The sequence below is a fragment of the Lytechinus pictus genome, chromosome 11, assembly GCF_037042905.1.
Source record: "Lytechinus pictus isolate F3 Inbred chromosome 11, Lp3.0, whole genome shotgun sequence".
NCBI classification, from domain to species: Eukaryota; Metazoa; Echinodermata; class Echinoidea; order Temnopleuroida; family Toxopneustidae; genus Lytechinus; species Lytechinus pictus.
The window spans coordinates 13,559,785-13,581,482 of record NC_087255.1 but is presented as its reverse complement, the minus strand read 5'-3'; the positions used below and the strand labels follow the sequence as shown (position 1 = coordinate 13,581,482).

Sequence of the window (21,698 nt, the reverse complement as noted above, 5' to 3'; positions counted from 1 at the left end):
AATGAAGCAGATGCGTCTTGTAATGACAAAGATAAATAAGAAGGAGTAGAAAATCTAAAATAATACAAAAAAATTGACAGTAATTGGAAAAACAAGACAAATAATAAAATAAAAGAATGTTAAGGATGAGGATAAATTAAAAGAAAATACAAAGAAGGATGGGTAGGGGAAGAATTGCAGGAAGGAGACAGAAGAACAAAAAAAAGAAGAAGCAGAAGGAGAAATGGGGATAGGAACAATAACGATGGTGGTTTCAATAACATGCATAAGAATTACTATAATGATTATAAATTTGTTTTCTTACAGCAGTCAGTATTTCTTGAATACTTACCGCAAGATATTTCATCCGAATAATCATCGCATTGATAAAATCCGTCACAGATATCGTTTTGAGAAATCACCCGATTCGAGTGGGCACAGGAACTCAGACCTATGTAAAATTGATTTAGGTCATTACAAACATTTTCATCAACACAATAGCTAGCGGCAATTATTACTAAAATACTATAGATAGGAAATCGAACATTCTCAGTTTTCCTTTCACATATCGATTCCCTTCTTTGTCTTCAAGCCTTATTAACTAGGGGGGAATCAATCTGAACCCCATTCCCCCCCTTGAAGAATTTTGTTACTATGCCACCGCGCCGTAGCTTTTGACCGCACCGCTCACTTTTTTATATTTACACCGCCTTTTTACTTTTAAGTCTTGAGCAACTGTGCGATGCCTGGGTACGCGGTTCGAAGTTACGATATATTTTGTAAGCGCAAGTGTTAAAAAAAATTGCTTTAAAAATCGCATTCCACTCTGACTATTCAAAGTGAGTTCAATGCACAAACATACACTAAAAACACTTTCATGAAAATATTCAAATATTTATTTTAAATGTAAAAAAAATAATCGTTTCAAAATTTAACTAAACAGTCTTAAATTATATATCCGGCTCTACGCACTTGCATCTTTTCGCTGCAAACGCACAATCTACGGCCGACATCTTAAGGGGATCATATTCCCCCCCCCCCCCCCCGTAAAAGCCTGGTCTGAAATAGTCCAGAAATTTTTTAGTTTAACTTCCATCATCGCTCGTTCTGTGTTCAACTGTTCTACTATTGTCGTCATATGTGAACAATTGTTTAATTCTAGCCCTTGTTTTTGTAGCCCCCCCCCCTCCCCCTTCTACAATTCTTATATCATGTAGATATTTTCATAGCTGATGCGTAATATATTACAATCCTGAAATAGTAAAAAGAATATCATAAGACAATTTGTAAATATTCATTGACTTGCATGTTCATTTTATCTAGTGAAATATGTCAATTTTCAATAGCCATTAAACCTCCGATACGTACTATTTATTCTGACAGTGCTCACTTCAATCTCGCCACGGCCGTAAAAGTACGTTGAGCCATACCTGCCATATCTCCAAATACCGCTAATTGATATCCACATCTCACTGGAATCCACATGAACATCGTCCTCGAAAAAAGTAAAAGCACGAAGTGTTTTTACGATCGATCGGCTGTTAGCACTACCATATCCGGTGCCTATCTGAATGATAGCATCGTCGCATTGTCCATAACTATAATAATTATAGCAAGCAAGGTAGATATCCAAAAACCTTATTCGAAATCCATTTGAAGCATTGGCCCTAAAAAGTGATACATTGTAGGTCTCTGCTTTGATATCGGAAAAGGCTATTGTGTAATTTTCGTTTTCAAGGAGAAAAATGGATGCACGACCTGTTGAATATGAGGAGAATAAACACAACACTATCAATAATGATAATAATATGCCCTAATATTAAAACAATAACAATAATAATCACAATAATGATAAGAATACTATTGCTGATAATTAGTACTGATAATGGCAATGATGGCGATAATAATAGCTATACTACTACCATTGGTGGTGATAATTATCGTAATAAACATCAGCATGGAGATTTAAATAATAATTATAAAAGCAAAAATACTTAAAACAATAATGATATATCAATAAAGTGTATTCCCTCTGTAGAAAGACATGAATATCATTTTTACATCTTGTTGCATTACATATTTACCATTTGTTCTAAATCAAACAAATACAATTACATAAGACAGCTGAAAGTATGGAAGTGATGATAGCTGATGTTAAAAGATCTTCTAGGGAAAACGGAAACGTAGCTAATAACAATATTTTACGTTATCAATGAGGGCATAGAAGAATTCGATGGAGACATGACACAGGACTGTTATCCTTGTAGTATCAACTCGGTACCGGGAATAATTCATATAGCTAATGAAATTTGTGGATGGAATATTGGTGAAAATAATGAATTTATTATTCTAATACCATATCTATTGAAATAAATATATGGGAGATCCAGAGCAAATGTAAGTCAACTTTAATATTTCCAAATAGACCGATTGGCCTGTTAGATAGGATTTGTGTTTAATCATAAGTTGTACAAGTTCAACAAAAACAATTATTTATAAGTGGTAAAAATGAATAAGGGTCTAAATATCAAAATAATAAAATATCACAAGTAAAATTGGTCAGGGCTAAGATTGTGGAGGAAGGGGGTAAATACATATAAATTGTTTACAGGTTAAGTTCTAAGGAGGTAAAAGTGCAGTCGTAAACCTGTCGGAAGTTAACAATTAAGTTAGGTGTGAGATTGTTACACTCTTGAAATGTTGGGCAACATACTGTCCACACAACAATTGGTTAAAACAAATATCCAACTGTGGGTAGTTTTCAACCAGTACTGTGTAGTTTTCACCCAAAGCACAGATTATTGGTTTAAAACTACCCAGAATTTGATAAAGTTCTAACCAATTGTTGTGTGGACAGTATGTTGCCCAACATTTCTAAGAGTGTATAGGTAAAGATGGTCAGAGCGGGGTTTTTAACCTTTTTTTCCACTCGGTCTGTCATTTTCAAAATTTGCCGTTATATCCCTTACACATTTATATCAAGTATTCATTGGGTCTTTCCGGACACCTTTCTTCCATGGGCGGAAATCCCAGGGGGGACAGGGGGGACGTGTCCCCCCTACTCAAAATAGTAGGGGGGACACAATATCAAATGTCCCCCCTACTATTTTTGGTCTTTTATGATGGTAAGAAATACATCATTCTAAATCGAAATAAAACAGGTATTTTGGGACGAGATGACCTTACTTTGGCGATGATAACCTTTTCTTTTTCTTGTCAAATTTCCCCGCCCCTTGTCCCCATAGGCGGATCCAGGGGGCCGAGGGGCCCGCCCTCCCCCCCTCTTGGCGGAGCAAAAAAAGAAAATAAAGGGAAAGGAAGAAGGAAAAAAGGAGGGAAAAGAGAGGAGAAAAAAAAGAGGACGACGAGTGCATAAAATAAGATGAGGGGAAGACTTGGACAATAAAAAGAATCTTTCGCGCTCGCATTGCCTGTTAGATGATTTACATATCTTGTTCAATATGGAGTTCGAATATCAAGTTTGGAAGTCAAAATACAAAACATATTTCACCTCGGAAATCATACTTTCATTATTTTGTGTAATTTACAAATTAGTTTTTAAAAAGTGCTCTGTAAAAATGTCAGTTTTATGGTCTGAATGTTAACATTTGCTGCTTGCGCTGCGCGCTCTCAAATTTTGATATATCAGGTACCTATTATTTTCGTGTATTCCATAAAGTTTTCAAAATATCCCTTTTCAGTTCTGATTGTCAAGACGTATCAGCTAGCGCGCTGCACGTACGCATTTTGATTGACGAGTTATATAAATGTTTCAATATTGATTATACAACAAACTACTTAAAATCCCCTTTTCATGACAGTTTATCAAAAAATTTAGCTCGCGATTTGCGCTCGCATTAATGGTTAAAAATATATTAACTGATGCATCCTATTCATAATCACAAAAGTGAAATGTCCAGTTTTATGCCATGATATCATCAGATTTCGCGCCCTCATTAGGCATTAATAAATATGATATTAATTTAATAATTAAATTGTCCCTTTTGTTTCATTTCGCGCTTAGCAAGAGGAATGGGAAGATAGTCATCATTTTCATATGATGACATGTCGTAAGGATGTCAAAACTCAAAGTAAAAATAATATCAGCTCTTTTTTAAGTGTGATCCATATCCACCTTACAATTTTTCTACAAAGTGCTTGAAATATAAAGCTGTAATTGACTCTTTTTTTCAGATCGGAATATCAAAGTTTCATGATGAAAGTTGTATTCAGAATGCCTAGATTCTAGGTCTAAATATGAAACACGCTCGCGCATGTTTATTCAGATACTCAACTTGTTCTCTGCTTTAAATCATTATCCAGTTTCAGATCACAATATCAAATTTTTTTCTGCTCACGCTTTGTGCTCGCATTATTAATGTAGGAAGACCCCATATTACTCATCCTTTTGATGATTTACAAAACACGAAAAGAATGGCCCATTTTTAGGTCTAAATCTCGAAAAAAAATTCTGCTCGCGCTTCGCGCTCGCATCAATCGTTAAATTATATAGCTATCCTATTCACGCTTACAAAAACTGAATAAAATTTTCCATTCTTTCTTTAGAAAGTTAAAAAAAATTCTGCTCGCGCTTCGCGCTCGCATATTTTGATTGTTGAAATATGTAACACCTTCATGGCTAAGTGCAAGAAGTCCTTAACAGGTACCTTTTCAACAGGTACCAGTTCAAAACGTATATAAAAAATTTCTGTTCGTCGCGCTTTGCGCTCGCATTATTAATACTCATCCTTTTCAGGATTTACAAAACATGAATAGAGCGTCTCTTTCAGTAAATATTATAGGACTAAATTTCGAAATTTTCGGCTCACTTAGCGCTCGCATTAATTGTTTTATAATTATATACCTATTCTGTTTGAGTTACCAAAAAGGGCTTAGAATTTCCATTCTTTAGGTGAAAATGTCCAAAAAAAATTAGCTCGCGCTTCGCGCTCGCATTATTTGTTTGTTAAATGCTACTTTAACAGGTACCCTATCTTTTCCATCAGTTCATTTCTGCTCGCACTTTGCGTTCGTAGTAATTTGCATACACATCTTTTTCAGGATAACAAACATTGCCCAGAATCAGTTCAAATTTTAGGAAAAAATACATAAAATTTCCAAAAAGATTAGCTCGCGCTTCGCGCTCGCATCATATAAATAAGGATTATGATATTATATATCAATTTATAAGAATAAAGCTAAGAAGTGACTAATTAGGACTACCCCTTCAAAGAAACAAACAAAAATCATCTTCGAGCTGCCGATCGGGGAAATATGGCTGAAACAAATTTCCGCCCCCCCCCCCCTATTGGCGAAGGCTGGATCCGCCCCTGTGTCCCCCCTACTTTTTGGGAGAGATTTCCGCCCCTGCTTTCTTCAGACGTTTCTGCCCGTTCAATTTTACCTCTTTAAGATTTTACTTCGAATATTTTATCTCTGAAGTTTTCAACTAAATACATTTTTGCAGGTGTATAATTTCAGTCTGATATGACGGAACGAGCATTTAGCATTTAGGTCGGATAAAGAAGGGCCCAAAATCCGCCCGCATTACTAATTATTAATTATTTGTGGACAGTAAAGTATTTCCTACATCTTCAAAATAAAAAAGGAAAGAAAATCTCACTGCACTCTTCTTCATCGGCAAAGTCTGGACACGTAAATACTTCATCGCATCGGTCATTATTTGAGAAAGACAGGCCAGTCTTTCCGCATTCCTGTAGATCTGTTGTGAATGTAAATAGACAATAATTGGAAATCACATCTAGGATTACTTACGAATACATATTTTTTCTTTACTATATATACAGTGCGTCCCAGAAAAAACGAAACCGAGATTTAGCGATAATTTATCATAACTTAGATATTACTTAGATTATTTCTCCTTCACGCATGAGTGAGCAAAAACAATTTGAAGAGGGGATACCAAAAAGTCATTTGGCGGGTTGTATCTGGCTTTCAAAAGGAAAATCACTATTTTCAAAAGTTCAATATCTGCTCTTTAATTTGATACCTCAATTACAGAAAATGGTCAAGAAATAACAAAGTTCTGGTTATTTGAAATAAGGCTTGAATTTCTATAATTTCATAAAATGAAGAAGTTTTACAGGCTAGCGTTCATACTCACTCGCCACTCCGTTTTGTTGACGATCAGCCATGCATTGAGTCTTTTGTTAACCATGCGATAGCTTCTGTGGGAAACCGGTGATAACAGTTTATTTAATGAAATTATGGAAATTCAAGCCTTATTTCAAATAACCAGAACTTTGTTATTTCTTGACCATTTTCGGTAATTGAGGTATCAGATTAAAGAGCAGATATTGAACTTTTAAGACTTGTGATTTTCTTTTGGAAATTCAGATACCCCCCGCCAAATGAGTTTTTGGTATCCTTTCTTCAAATTGTTTTTGCTCACTCATGCGTGAATAAGGAATAATCTAAGTAATATCAGATGGAAGAGGAGATTCTAAGCTTTACATTGGTAGGTCATTTGTCTATTTTATTTGTGATTAAGTTATGATAAATCATCGCTAAATCTCGGTTTCGTTTTTTCTGGGACGCACTGTATAATACTAATATAAGATTTGTATAGCGCATGCATCCACCTCGTTAGGTGCTCAAGGCGCTCCTACAATACCTCGGCTAAGAAAGTCCACCCATTCCGGTGCTCACAGCTTTTTTTTTAGGAATTACTTTCTACCAGTACCCATTTGCCCTTTTATTATTGAAATACGAACTTAATGGATGCGATCGGAATATAATCTATGACAATCATGGTCTTCAATGGTTAAGACAACTTAAACCTGGAATTACCAGGATGAAGTTAACTGTGTTACGTTTCGGACCACAATTTTTTTCCGGATAGTTTTAGTATAAGATTTCACTGAATTACCCAAACCACCTGATCATATCATAATTTTCATAACTTTATTAATGGCAAATATAAATAAACTTTAAACAGAAATACTTACTAGACCTGTCAATGGCAGTGACCTTGAGACTGATGTCACTGTTGTCATAACTATAGTCATATGTGTCATAATAACTCTCATAAGAGTCATAATAGTTCCCGTAGTAGTTGTAGTCCTTATGACCAACAATAGCAATCCAAATCACATTTGATCCTATGTATACATCAGGATATGTAGTATGTCCATGGAATGTTCTAATGGCTGATTTGACGTTATTCCCGGTTCCTATTAGAATTGTTTCCTCACTGTTTTGATGATGATCATCCTGGGACTCGAGTCGAAATATTGCAGTCGCATTTGTGCTTAGAACAGATATACCAAAATGTCCGCTGTCCACGAAATAAGCGGTGATAAAAGTAGACTGGCCAGAGGCTAAAAACCTTGCTGAGTGATCTTTTGTTAAGAAATAGATAATTTCCAATCAATGATCCGCTATATATTCTCAAATCATATATAATGTCCGGCAAATGTTAAAATGTCAATGGTTCCTGTGTTACAAATACTTTAATGACTCCAATTTTGCATGCCTTTCTGTGTTCTTATATGGATGATTTATATAATGTTTTTACCTTGTATATTTTTATTACTTGTATATACATGTTTTGTTTTTATGCTTTTAGGGCCCCTTTTGATACCAGCTTTTGCTGAAAGGGCACCCGAATGAAATATTGTTTAATAAATAAATAAATAAATATTGGATCGAGGCTTGTACCCATGGGGGACTCAGATCATACTGCCAATTGTAAACTCTAAAAGGACCATCAAGCAAAATGTGGAGCCTAGTTGTTCAAGCTCGGCAAGATAACCGTGTTGAGGGCAATCTGTCTTCAGGTTTTCGACAACGTACAAGCTTTCCACCCGAAGATTTTGGACTGGCTCAAAGCTAAGAAATGCCCCATATTGGAAGTGTGTTTGGAATGGAATGAAGCGCACATCAGGGCCCTGTCTTAAGAGTTAAAATTGATCCGATCAACCACAACTATGGAAAGCCAGCAACGTCAACATCTAAAATGCATTTTGTTCAAAATACTTTTTAGATATGTATATTCATACATACATAGTATTCTTGAAAATTAAGTTGCTTCTCCTTGTTTACAAAATTATGAAAATAATGGATTTCCATATAATTGAGGTTGACCGAATCAATCGTAACTCTTTGAAAGACCAGGCCCATCCATCCATAAAGTTAAGACTTTGTCTACCCTATGTTTCACAATATTACAGGACATGTTCATTTTAGTGCCGGCGAACCATCATTTGGGGAACAGTACTGAATATTTATTTTGTATATACTTACTGCACGCTAATTCATCCTCAAAATGATCACAGTGGTAAAATCCATCGCAGAGGGCTGATGTTGGAACAAATTTGTCAGAAATCGAACATCTGTATAAAGCTATGAAAAGATGACACAGAAGAAATATGAACAGTTACTCACTTGTGCAATCTTTATTCAGCCTGGTTTAGTATGAACTTGTGTTTGCGCTTTTAGGGTAAAGAGAAATTTCAAACATACAAAAATATTGTTTAATTTTTCTATGAATTGATAGTAAAATTGAACACTTCTATTAATTGCTTTAATGAATAATATAAGTGATTCTTGTAAAAGCCATTCATGGATTAAGTGCATCAGTGAAAATCGACGCAAAACGTTATGATTTTAAAATCACTTACTGGAAAGATCAGTAGATATTATTTCAGCATACAGTTCAAGATTTGAGTAGTCCATGCCTCCTATGATCACAATCCACATATCACTGCTCTCTACATAAACATCATTGGGACAGCAATGTCTATATCCATTGATGGTTGTGATGACAGACTGTAGATCAGACGGATCAGTACCTTTCCCTATCTGGATTTGTTCGTCATAATAGAGATATAAATCCCTGAATATAATTTGGAATCCATTCATAGCATCCGTTTGCACAAAGTGAGTATTGTATGATCGTCTGCGCGTTGTGTTGTGGGTGAGGTAGATAAAATGTGACTCACCTGGTTGTAGATAGCTTGCGGGATATTCTGTGAAAAATAAAATCATTTAAAAAAAATGTAGCAAAAGGAACATAAAAATAGATGTGATCGCAAAAAATATATATCATCTGTAATAAATCCTACGATTGAATGACAGCTTACGCATTTAAAGAGTCACATGCACATGTATATATGGGTTTACTTTGGGCAAGATAGTAATGTTTTACAATAAATAATAAAGACAAGAGAGAATGTGATTATGGTTGCACTTAGTTGTAAGGGTGAGAGTTTGTAAGATCTTAACAGAACAGGGAGGGTGTGGGGTGGAATGTAGTTACACCTCGGTAACATTAAAGGTCAAGTCCACCCTAGAAGATAAAAATGTTGATTTGAATCAATAGAGGCTAATGAGACAAGCATAACACTGAACATTTAATCAAAATCGGATTTATTACTAATAAAAAGAGTTATGACATTTAAAGCTTCGTTCATTTTCCGCAAAACAGATAAATATTCAAAATTTAGTGTGTGGGCCGTATAATATGTATAATTTTGTGTGTAGAGCGTGTGTGCGTGGAAGATGTTACAAAGGGTGGGTGTTCTTTAATGAGATTGTGTTATTATACTGCAAAGGAAAAGGCCCTTGTGCTTTTTCGGGAAATTGGGTGTGTGTATGTGTGTGTTTACGATATGTACATAACAAAGAAAGTGTGTGGGCGTAAATATAAGGAATTTGTGCGTTTCAAATAGTGTGTGGGTGGGTGTGTTTTGTGTGTGCATGAGTATACTAGTAGAACATAACGTTGGAGTGTGTGTTTCAAACCGATGAAGATATAGGGTTGGTGTGTGTGTGAGAGAGACTGTGTGCCGGTGAATATTGCAAAGAACTGTGTGCTATTATACTAATACATAGAAGAACAGACAAAGGAGTATAAAAGGTAGAGAGGTCGTGAATGTAGGTCCAAAATATAACAAAGCAGTGCATGAGTAAAAGGAAAAGAGGGTTCATGAGAATGGGTCACCATGGAAGTATGATATTCCAAAGGAGTACGTTTCACACGAAGAGAGCGTATGTGAGGAATGTGGGTGTAGAGATATTAAAAAGGAGTATGCGTGTTTTAAAGGAAGAGAGGGTGTGTGTGAGTGTGGGTTTAGAATATTTCGAAGGATGTGCGTTTTAAAAAGATGCTTTGGGAACATATTTGTTGAAGATTGCAGTAGCGTTTGGGTGTTTCAAAAGTAGAAAAAGAGTGTGTGTCAGTGATTTAAAGGAAGAGATAGAGAGAGAGAGAGCGTGTATGTGTGTGCGTTTTAAAGAAGAGTATATTGGGAAAAAATGTGTGTTTAATACGAATTGCGCTCACGTATGTGTGCGTGAGGTTAGCAATAAAATATAATGTTGAAGTGTGTGCGTGAGGGTAGCAATACAATATAACGTTGAAGTGTGTGCGTGAAGGTAGCAATACAATATAACGTTGAAGTGTGTGCGTGAGGGTAGCAATACAATATAACGTTGAAGTGTGTGCGTGAGGTCAGCAATACAATATAACGTTGAAGTGTGTGCGTGAGGGTAGCAATACAATATAACGTTAAAGTGTGTGCGTGAGGATAGTAATACAATGCAACGTTGAAGTGTATTTCGAAGGTAGCAATACGATACAACGTTGAAGTGTGTGCTTGAGGGTAGCAATACAATACAACGTTGAAGTGTGTGCGTGAGGGTAGGAATGAAACAAACGTTGAAGTGTATGCGTGAGGGTAGCAATACAATATAACGTTGAAGTGTGTGCGTGAGAGTAGCAATACAATATAACGTCGAAGTGTGTGCGTGAGGGTAGCAATACAATGCAACGTTGAAGTGTGTGCGTGAGGATAGCAATACAATACAACGATGAAGTGTGTGCGTGAGGGTTGCAATACAATACAACGTTGAAGTGTGTGCGTGTGTATGGGTGAAAATGGGTGTAGAATATTACAAAGGGTGTGTGCATAAGAAAAAATAGAGTTTAGATGTGGGTGTACAAATATTATGAAGGAGTATTGGTATATTAAGGGAAGAGAAGAAGCAAGCTCAGATCTAGAATATGACAAAAGTGTGTGTGTTTGTGGTTGTGTTTTAAAGGAAGAAAAAGGTGGGGGATAGTGGGAGCAGGAACTCTCAAAGGAGTACATGCGATCTTAAGTTGAGAGAATAGTGAGGTGTGTGGGTGTAGAATTTGGTTGCTTATTTTTTTAAGAAAGGGTGTGTGAGACAGTATGGATGTAGGGGAAGGCGGGGTAAGTTGAGCATAGGGGCAAGTTGAGCCACCACCCCCAGGCCAATAATGAATGAGTCAGACATTGTGGTGGTGTCATGTATTGATGACCCATTTCATAACCCTTAACTCCACCAAAATGTTTTCAACTTTGAAACAAAAAGTATTTTTTCAGAGGGAAAAATACAAATTTCAGCCCAAAAAATTAAAAAAAGGATGTAAAATTGATAAGTGCTTTTTACCCGCACACGTCTTTAAATTAGGAAATAAGAACAACATTGTTAGTCCAGGTATGGATTCTCATTCTTGTCATAGTCTTTTACATGACGGATGCACAAGAAATATGTGGATGTGAAAATATCGCATTAAGTTCGGACTGGGGTAATTTGAGAGAGCGAACATGGGGCAAGTTGAGCCATAGTAATTATTATGGTAATGTATAATACAAAACAAACAAACATTAAAAAGCCATTGATATGCAGGCAGAAAGGAGCAAATTCACATGACAGTTATTTTACTATTAGAGGATGTTACTATTCATACAGAATTAGAAGTAAAAATACTTTAAATAAAAGATTTACATGCTGGTTGTTCCCGCATACATTTGTACAGTTTTTGTGGCTCAACTTACCCCTGAAGGTGGCAGAATTTACCCCATAGATGGGGCAAGTTGAGCCATTTGACATTGGTTTTTTTTTCAAAGGTCACAATGACTTTCAGTGTGGGGGTAGAAAGTTATATATAGGTGAAAAATATTTCCCAGGAAACAAATCTAAAGGCTAGGTTCTTATTACTACAATATTATAGTAGACCGGCCAAAACGATTTTTTATACTTTGGACGGCAAAATTTGTTAATGCTTGCTAATGCTTGGCATCCCAGCTAATATTCTTGCAAAAATACCCAGGAATAGCGTACGGCCGGATGCCAAGCGCAATTTTGCGTGAACGTGTCATTTTAGCGTAAAATCTGAAAGAATGTCGAAAATCACGCATTTTGATATTTTGACGGATTATCATCATATTTTTGATTATCTTTCATATGAAATTATTTTTATTAAGAGTTTCAAATTATAAGTCTACTAAATATACATTTCAATTTGGAATATTACACACACATATATGGCAATACGACATAAAAAATCGTGATTTACTCAAAATAGAAGTTTGTGAACACTATCGATAGTTCTAAGTTTTTTTACAAATTAAATTCTTCGATTTAAATTGGTTCATCTATTGAATATCAATCGTTTCTAATGTCACAAATATTAAAAGAATTTTCAAGTAAGATGGAAGAAACATTTTCCGAAAGGGGGTATGCAAAATTTAGCGGGGAGGGGGGGGGGGCATTTTGAATGTAAAATTGAAGATACTGTAAATTGTTAACATAATTACATGAATAAGTACATACTTAAAACGAGTTACAAAATTTCTGGCCGCAACTGCCTCTCCCCCCCCCTCCCCCGCTGCCTAAGGTCATTTGTAGTGTCCGAAAGAATTACATGGAGCTGAAAGTATCCCGTTTTCAAGATAATATACCACTAGCGTAAAGGGGGGGGGCAGACTGCCCCCCCCCCCCCCCCTGACGATTTTTTTTTCTGGTACAAAATCCTTTATTTGTGGTTGAAAACCTTTTTTTTGGCTTGTAATTTTTTTTCGCGGACGAAATGTCCTCCAAAAAATTGCCCCCCCCCCTTTGGAAAATCCTGGGTACGCCGCTGTAATATACCCAAAGTATTCTGCTCGCGATTCGAGTGTATATTTTATTGTGGTTTAGCGAGATAGGCACCCTACACGAGATTACAAAAAGATGGCAAATCAACTTTCGACTCGAGCTTCGCGCTGGCATTAATATATGAGATAAACAACTTGCTATCAGTTTAAAAAAAACCTTGCTTTAAGTGTCAACTTCTCAGAATCCAGTCGCATCCAGTCCATTATTTAATAAATGTGAATACTGTATGTCCAATCTTTAGCTCTTATAGTCTCTCCCAATTTTAGCTCGCGCTTTTGCGCTAACGTTTTTGTTAAGTAAGATATTCATCTTTTTCTACATTAAAAACATGTTTAAAATCCTTCGTTTAATTCGACATTTTCAGTTCACGCTTCGCGCTCGCATCAAATGCTATAATTAAATACTGATCATTGTTCATGATTTGACGATTTTTGTTTTACCTCATTTGCTAAGAAAGCGTGAATGCTTCTAAGCAAGCAACCAGGTGACCGATGGCTTAAGGTACTCTCCGAGGGACCTATAGGACTAAAATGCCTTACTACCATTTAAATGCCTTACTTGGCACTAGCGCGCCAAGTGGGAATCGAACCCAGGCCACCGGAATCCGAAACCCCCTCACTACCGATTGAGCTATCGCCCCTATCGTGCCTTAGAATGTTTCGTTTCTAATAGAAAAAAAAGCCAGCTCGGCTTGTGCTGGATTTTTAAAAACAGATACATAACATTCTTTATTTCAAAACGTCATCAAAATGTCCAGTTTACGGATTGGAATATAAAAATCAGATTGCGTTTCGGACTCGCATCAATAGCCTATATATCATTTTTTTTTAATATGTATTAAATGCTCCGTTTTCACGTCAGAATATAAAAAATTTCTGAAATTTTTAACATTACAATAATGTTCGTGATTACACTTACGAATTGTGTAACTTTCTAAATTTCAGCTCTAAATTTCATGGCATATTATAAAAATGCTTGCGCTTCGCGCTCGCATTATTCAAATGGGCATTGTCAGATACTTAATCGTGCTTGTGAGAATAAAGCTAATATGTACTTAATAATAAATACTTGATGAATCAATCTATTTTGGTACCCCCTGCAAAATACCAAGCCCCGCCCCCGTGCTCCTCTGCTGACAAAATTCTAGCTACGCTGCTGGTGAGTGAGCTGACTGACCAAGTCTTTTAAGCAAAAGCCTTAATTTAGGGAAGAATTTGTGTTTATTAATTTAAAAAAATGTTTAAAATTACAATATTTACATTCAATTGAGGTTATAATAAATAAATAAATATGTATAAATATATAAATAAAAGCATAAATAAATAAAAAAAATAAAAAAATAACTAAATGACCCCCTCCCCAACAAGCTTTCGATTATTTTGCTTCTGTTGTTTTATGCCTTTCCTTGATTTTTTTGGGGGGCAAGTTTCCCCTCCCCCTCACTTCCATGCATCTTCTTTCAAAAGGCTTATATCAGTGTCCGTAGCTCATTTTCCCAATTTTAGAATGTAGAAGGCGTTGTTTCATGCAACTGCGGTCTCTTTGATCAGTTAATTGAACAGTTCATTAGACCATAAATTAAAATAGATCGGTCAATAACCATTTGCATGAGCTAAGAGTTTTCATATGTGGAGAATGATGTTTGAAATACTAAAAGAGTAGGTTCTTTAATTTCACATTTTAATTCTTAAAGCTCATTTCATCACATGTATTGCCATGTTGGGAAATGCAGTCGCACGACCATTATGACAAACAAATCTAGAGGCTAATGACCAGCGTCCAGCGCAGATATTCTAATATACAGATTGCATTTCCCAAATTGGCATTGGCAATACATACATGTATGTCCAGGGCTGCCCAGGGTCGGGCTGTCCGGCCCGCGATATTATTTTTCCCACCGAGTTCTGGACCAACATATGAATATTCATGACTTGCGTCTTCGGATTGAGAGTACGCATGCGCAGTGGACTTGGCCTCGACCAGTGCCGATAGTAAGCATTCACGTTGCTCAGAATGAATTAGCATCGTCAAATTACCGGTACCCTTACATAGTTACATAGGTCTTATAGGCTTAGATCTATATATATATATATATATATATATATATATATATATATATATCCAATTTTTAAACTAGCTGCCATTAATGGCAAGACATGTGCTAGGGTAGGGCTAGCTTAGGCTAGCGCATTAACTTTACCTCAAATCTGGACCTGTCTAATTACTTTACCTCAAATCTGGACCTGTCTAATTAATGGCTAGTACTAATCAGTGTTGTAGTGCCTTGATGCTCGGCCTTGGCCTTAAGGCGCCTTAATGCCTAGCTACTTATTCAAAGCCTTGGCCTTGAGAGGGCCTTGGCCTTGAGAGGGCCTTGGCCTTGAGGATTTTGAGCCTTGAAATTTTAAGGCATTTTCAAGGCTTTTTCAAGGCATTTTGTATTTTGTACTTTCATTTGTTTTAAATAAGTAATTATAAATGTTTAAATTTTTTTTAAATATATATTTAATAACACTAATGGTCAATACTACCAATCTCCAGTAACAGTAGCAGCAGCAGTAGTAAGTGTACTAGCAGTGTCATCAATTGTAATTGTCACCATTATCAAGAAATTCAAACAAAGAATACATCAGTTATGAAAAATAGCATTATGTATTGGTAATGTGTTGTAATCATATGATGATAATGACTGTAAATAATAATGGTCTTGATCAAGATAATAGTGCTTTGATGACAAGAATAATTTTTACATCTGACTGCAATTTTGACAACAATTTTCATACTTTAAACATAGCTAACTCTAAAGAACGATAACAAGGTTGATTTCTATTCCATTAGGATTTTCCTTGTATTATTTTCTTTGGCCAACAAGAATGTTTTAAGTCTTAATGATATTCTGAAAAGATTTGGTAAACTTGAACACAGTCTCCAATTTTGTCAAATCCAAGTGGGTTATGTCAATGGCATGATGAGCCAGAAACTTTGAGGGGACAAGCATGGCATATATAGAGCAAAATTTCTGTCAAAAAAAAGAAGAAAGCGATTGAAGCGAGCGAGTGAACAAAATTTGTCCCCCTCTTTCTATAAGAAAAGCTCATTTTGCAATAGATTGTTTAAAAAATAATATTACATTTACTCCATCTTTTCCTTTCCCTTTCCCCCCTTGTCTAAGTTTATTCTTGATGGTGGGACTTCTTCTTCTCTCTATCTCTCTTCTAAATTTTATATTTGTTTTGGGTCAGATTGACAAAACAAAGGGGAAAAAATGTTTACTTCTTTTTAATCATATATCGTTCAACATTGAATCTCATTTCTCTACAGTTTCAAGGAAATAAACAACGTAATTGTTTTTGTGTCAGTATGGTTTCAAGAAATAATAATTAACAAAAAATAATTTAATAATTAATAATTATTAATATTATCAATAAGTATTAATAATTAATGATTAATTAACTGTTTAATAAAAGTGGTTGTAAGCAGAAAAAAATATGAAAACTGACAAGAGTCCTAAAAATGACTCATTTTCAGTTTAAGCATTTGAAAATTTTAGCTTGCGCTTTGTGCTCTCTTGCCCCCCCCCCCCAAAAAAAAAATCCCTGTAGGATTTTTTTTTCCAAATGAAATATGCCCTTTTTAAAAAAGAAATACCTTCTTTAATAATAAAACATAATACATTTTAGGTTCGAAAATCACAGATTTTGAATCGTGCTTGCATCAATTATTGTTTAGTACAGTACTGCTAATGGTTACAAAAATGTATAGAATGTTGCTTTATGGTTGAAATATCACAAATATTTGGCTCGCTTCCTGCACTCGCATCAATTATTGTACTCGTTCTCTTCCCGTTCACAAAAAAATGCTTAGAATGTCCAGTTTTCAGGTTGGAATATCACAAATTTTTGAGCTCGCGCTTTGCGCTCGCATTATTTTTTGTTGGTGAGTTATGTATCTTATTTAAAATGCAGTAATTAACTGCTTAATTAACTGCTTCCTTTACTGGTCAGTATATAAAAAGAATTAGCGAGCGCAAAGTTATTTTTTAGTTAGATACACATCTTTTTCATGATGACAAAACCAGCTCAGAATAAAATAATTTCCATGTGTTATTACACGACATGTCAAGAAGTTTGAGCTGGTGATTCGCGCTGGCAACATCGCGCAAGGAAATTTCAACAATGATTAGCCCCATAATTGACCATAAATCAAGTTTTACAACATCAGAATTGATTTTTTTCTTCAAAACCGCTTGCTCGCTATGCTTTCTCGCTGAGAAGTAAAACCTGAAGCAAAATATCTATCTTATAATTAAAAATCACTTTAGAAAGCCTTTGCTCAACTTAATTTCTATAAAACACACAATTACTTCACGCAGTTCATAATCTCATTTTGAAAATACATGTATCTGTTTGCACAAAAAAACTAATTTTGATAAATGGGTGCCTTTTTGGCGTTGACCCCCCCCCCCCATAATAATTTTCTGCTGCCCCTGTCCCAGGGAGTGGAGAAAAACATACGTTGAGAATGCCAGGATCAGATGACCGTGGTAATAATAATTATTGCAATGTAAATCGCCTATAGAAAAATTATGGATTATGTGTACACAGGTAACTATATCATTATTTTAATATGTCTCTATCATGAAATTATTTTTGTTTTAAATGTACAAAGGTTAATTTTTTTTCTCGCTCAGTCCCCTCGCTCACATACATTTTACCATGTGTGATGTCTGCCGCCTGAGTATTGTTAGTTCATTGTTCTGTATATCGTAAGTTTGAAATGCCTTGGCCTTGAGGTTTTCAGGCCTTGGCCTTGGGTTTCCATGCCTTGGCCTTTGGTATTGAAGCCTTGGCCTTGGGTATTAAAGCCTTGGCCTTGGAGGTTTGAGCCTTGACTACAACACTGAATAGCCGACTAATGCCATGGTTAACTTCGAACTGGTTAATTCCGAACTTCACGTTTAATTAGGTTTAGACAAATATTAGCTTATTTGCCATGGTTTAATATGTCTAGTTCGTTTACAAAACCAGTCCTAGATCTAAAAAAAAAGTATCTTAGTTCTAGTCTAGTCTCTATATCTAGACTCTGATCTACGCTGTATCAGCATGGAACCACTAGTGTACCAAGGGGGGGGGGGGGGAGACTGTCCCTCTGACGAGTCACAACTGATTCAGGGGACGTGCCCCCTTTGAGAAGCCAAATTGATAATTTGTAATGTAAAAATGCAATGAAAAAGACATATGTCCCCTTTTTCCTTTTTTGAACGTGAAGATCTTTTTTTTTTTTTTTTTTGCTTGTCAATTTTTTTTTCAGCTAAGAAATCCATAATTTGGGGTGAACACCCTTTTTATTTCTTTGGGGGGGGGGGGGGGGGGGGGCTTGTCACATTTTTTCGCGGACGAAATATCCTCTAAAAAATGTGCCCCCCTTTTGGAAAATCCTAGGTACACCAGTGCGTGCATGGAACGTATTCTAACGTCAGGCACAAATTAACGTCAGTGATCTTGATACCCGTCTTCACCGAAAATTAAGGATTTCGTAGCTGAAAAAAAATTGACAAGAAAAAAAAAGATCTTCACGTTCAAAAGAGGGGACATACGTCTTTTTTCGTTGCATTTTGACATTACAAATTATTAATTTGGCTTCTCAAGGGGGGGGCACGTCCCCTGGATCAGTTGTGACTCGTCAAGGGGGCAGTCTGCCCCCCTCCCCCCTTTGGTACACTAGTGGTTCCATGCTGATAGCGCGTAGATCAGAGTCTAGATCTAGAGACTAGACTAGAACTAAGATATTTATTTTAGATCTAGGACTGGTTCTGTATACGGACTAGACATATTAAACCATGGTTAATAAGCTAATATTGGTCCAAACCTAAGCATTAGACAGGTCCAGATTTGAGGTAAAGTTAAAGCGCTAGCCTAAGCTATATAGCCCTACCCTAGCACATGTCTTGCCATTAATGGCAGCTAGTTTGATAAGTGTTTAAGAATTGGATGTATATATAGATCTAAGCCTATAAGGCCTATGTAACTATGTAAGGGTACCGGTAATTTGACGATGCTAATTCATTCTGAGCAACGTGAATGCTTACGATCGGCACTGGTCGAGGCCAAGTCCACTGCGCATGCGTACTCTCAATCCGAAGACGCAAGTCATGAATATTCATATGTCGGTCCAGAACTCGGTGGGAAAAATAATTTCGCGTCCGGCCCCCGTCTTAGACTACGATATAACAGCATGGACCTATGATAATAGCAAACGCGAAAACTGTAATGAAGCAAAATGAATTGAATGGAAATTATAACTTGCAATGCAAAAGACCAAATAACATTTATTATTCATATTTTCACATAATAATTATAGCAGCAGAACTTTGGAAACAACTTAAACTAATACTTATTCACAAAAGCGCCATTCATGTGATAATAAAATAAGCTCATCGAACCTAAATGACGTATAACCTTGATCATGTGAACTGAAATTTGTGCAAAATGATCCATGATACTTTAATACCCTTATATTCAAGTTTAATCATGAACTGGATCAATAAAATTCAAAAGTTATGATGACATTAAGAAAAAATACCCCCATATGGCCAAAGTTCAGTGACTCTAAATGACCTTTGACCTTAATCATGTGATCTAAAACTTGTGCAAGACGATCAGTAATACCTGAATACTGTTATAAGTGTCATTAATTTTTTTCTATACGTTCAAAGTTATATCGAAATTTCGAAAACGTAACCTTGGTTATAAGATTTCAAGGTTGATATGACGCTGTTATATCAAAACTACCGTCGCCTCCGCCGGAAAAGTGGCTCCTTTAGTCCTGCTCTGCTATGCATGCAGGCGAGACAAAAAATAGGTATTGCCGTGGTAACGGCCATATTTTTTTAGACTTTGATAATCCAATAATTGAAGTAAAATGTAGATTGACAGAGTAGTTTAAACATGCTAATTCGATCGTTTTATTCATACATGTATATTTTCTATGCACTAGCGTACCTACGGGGGGAGCAGAGGGGGCAGTCTGCCCCCTGACGAGTCCCAACCCATGCAAAAGACGTATACATGCCCCCCCCCCCCCGACGAGCTTGAAGACCTTTTTTTGCCCCCCCCCCCCCTGACGAGCTTGAAGACCTTTTTTTTTTGCTTGTCAATTTTTTTGGCCGACGGTTTTGCCCCCCCCCCCCCTGTGGAAAATCCTAGGTACGCTACTGTTTCTATGATTTTGGATATAGATATTCCTACAAAATTAATGTTACCATGGTAACGGCAAATTAAATATCAGACCTACTTATGAATATCGCCACAGGTAGATTTACGTTCAGCACCAATTAATTCGCGGAAATAGCAAGAAGATCGAACTCTACAAAAGTAAACATAATCCTATATAAGATCATGACGAGTATCGCACTGATTGATATTAGTATGTGCAATATAGATGTAATATTGTGCGCTGTTTGTATTTTATCAGAAATGCGCATCCGATAAATGTACATTGTTATCTTTCGCATATATAACATGAAATGATATATCTTGCATCTTATTACAACATTTGTTTTCACTATATGTGCCATGACAACAATTATTATGTATTTATTCGGTTAGCGCTAAAATTGACGAAATTGAGATGCGGAACACAATTAAACATTATACTATTGATAGTTTTCACAAACTATTATTTTTAGTAAATCACGATTTTACATTTCATATTGCCATATATGTGTGTGCAATATTCCAAATTGAAAAGCATATTTACTAGACTTATAATTTAAAATATTAAAAAAAAAATAATAATAATAATTCCATATCAAAGATAACCAAAAATATGATGATAATCCGTCAAAATATCAAAATGCATGATTTTCAACAGTCTTTCAAATTTTACGCAAAAAATTATACTTTCACGCAAAAGTGCACTTGGTATACGCCCGTACGTTAATTTTCAAGATTTCCGCAAGACTTTTAGCTGGGATGCAAAGAATTGACAAATTGTGCTATCCAATTAAAAACTCGCTTTAGAATGCACTTATACATGTAATTAAAAACTCGCTTTAGTATGTAGTTATACATGTAATTATGTACATAATGTACGGTATTTTCAATTTTTCTTTCAAAATGCGCACCTGGTAAAATGCACATTGTCTCCTTTCGGATAACACGAAGTAAGATATCTTCCATCTTACTTGAAAATTCTTTTAATATTTGTGACATTCGGACATTTACTTTACATTTGATGGATAAACGCAGTTAAATCGAAGAATTTAAGCTGCGTAAAAAAACTTCAAGCTATTGATAGTTTTCACAAACTTTTATTTTGAGGAAATCGCGGGTTTATGTTTCCCTGTGCCATATGTGTGTGTGTAATATTCAAATTTGAAATGCATATTTATGAAACTTATAATTTGAAACTCTGAATAAAAATAATTTCATATGAAAGATAATCAAAAATATGATGATAATCCGTCAAAATATCAAAATGCGTGATTTTCGACATTCTTTCAGTTTTTACGCTAAAATAACACTTTCACGCAAAATTGCGCTTGGCATCCGGCCGTACGCTATTCCTGGGTATTTTTGCAAGACTTTTAGCTGGGATGCCAAGCATTAACAAATTTTGCCGTCGAATCCTTATCTAGAGCACTTTTTTACTTTTGGCCGGTCTACTATTATTGGTCATATCAATTCTAACATGCAAAATGCAAAAAGTGTCACAACTTACCCCCCCCCCCCCCCACTTCCCCTATACATCATGAACATGACGAAGGAATGTGTGCGTTTCAGAGAGTA

The 21,698-nt window shown here is 35.8% G+C and overlaps 1 protein-coding gene across 1 annotated transcript in view; it reads right to left on the bottom strand.

Annotated features, from left to right (window-relative positions):
• LOC129271815 (sushi, von Willebrand factor type A, EGF and pentraxin domain-containing protein 1-like) overlaps window positions 1-8,964 on the bottom strand; it is a 46,132-nt gene extending 37,168 nt beyond the window's left edge. The window contains exons 1-6 of the mRNA XM_064107022.1: window positions 8,622-8,964; window positions 8,245-8,343; window positions 6,948-7,340; window positions 5,603-5,701; window positions 1,348-1,737; window positions 332-430 (exon numbers count right to left, since the gene is read on the bottom strand). Coding sequence (XP_063963092.1) covers window positions 332-430; window positions 1,348-1,737; window positions 5,603-5,701; window positions 6,948-7,340; window positions 8,245-8,343; window positions 8,622-8,862 — 1,321 coding nt within the window. The 5' untranslated portion in view covers window positions 8,863-8,964. The remainder of the gene's footprint in view (window positions 1-331; window positions 431-1,347; window positions 1,738-5,602; window positions 5,702-6,947; window positions 7,341-8,244; window positions 8,344-8,621) is intronic.
• Between the last annotated feature and the right edge of the window lie 12,734 nt (window positions 8,965-21,698).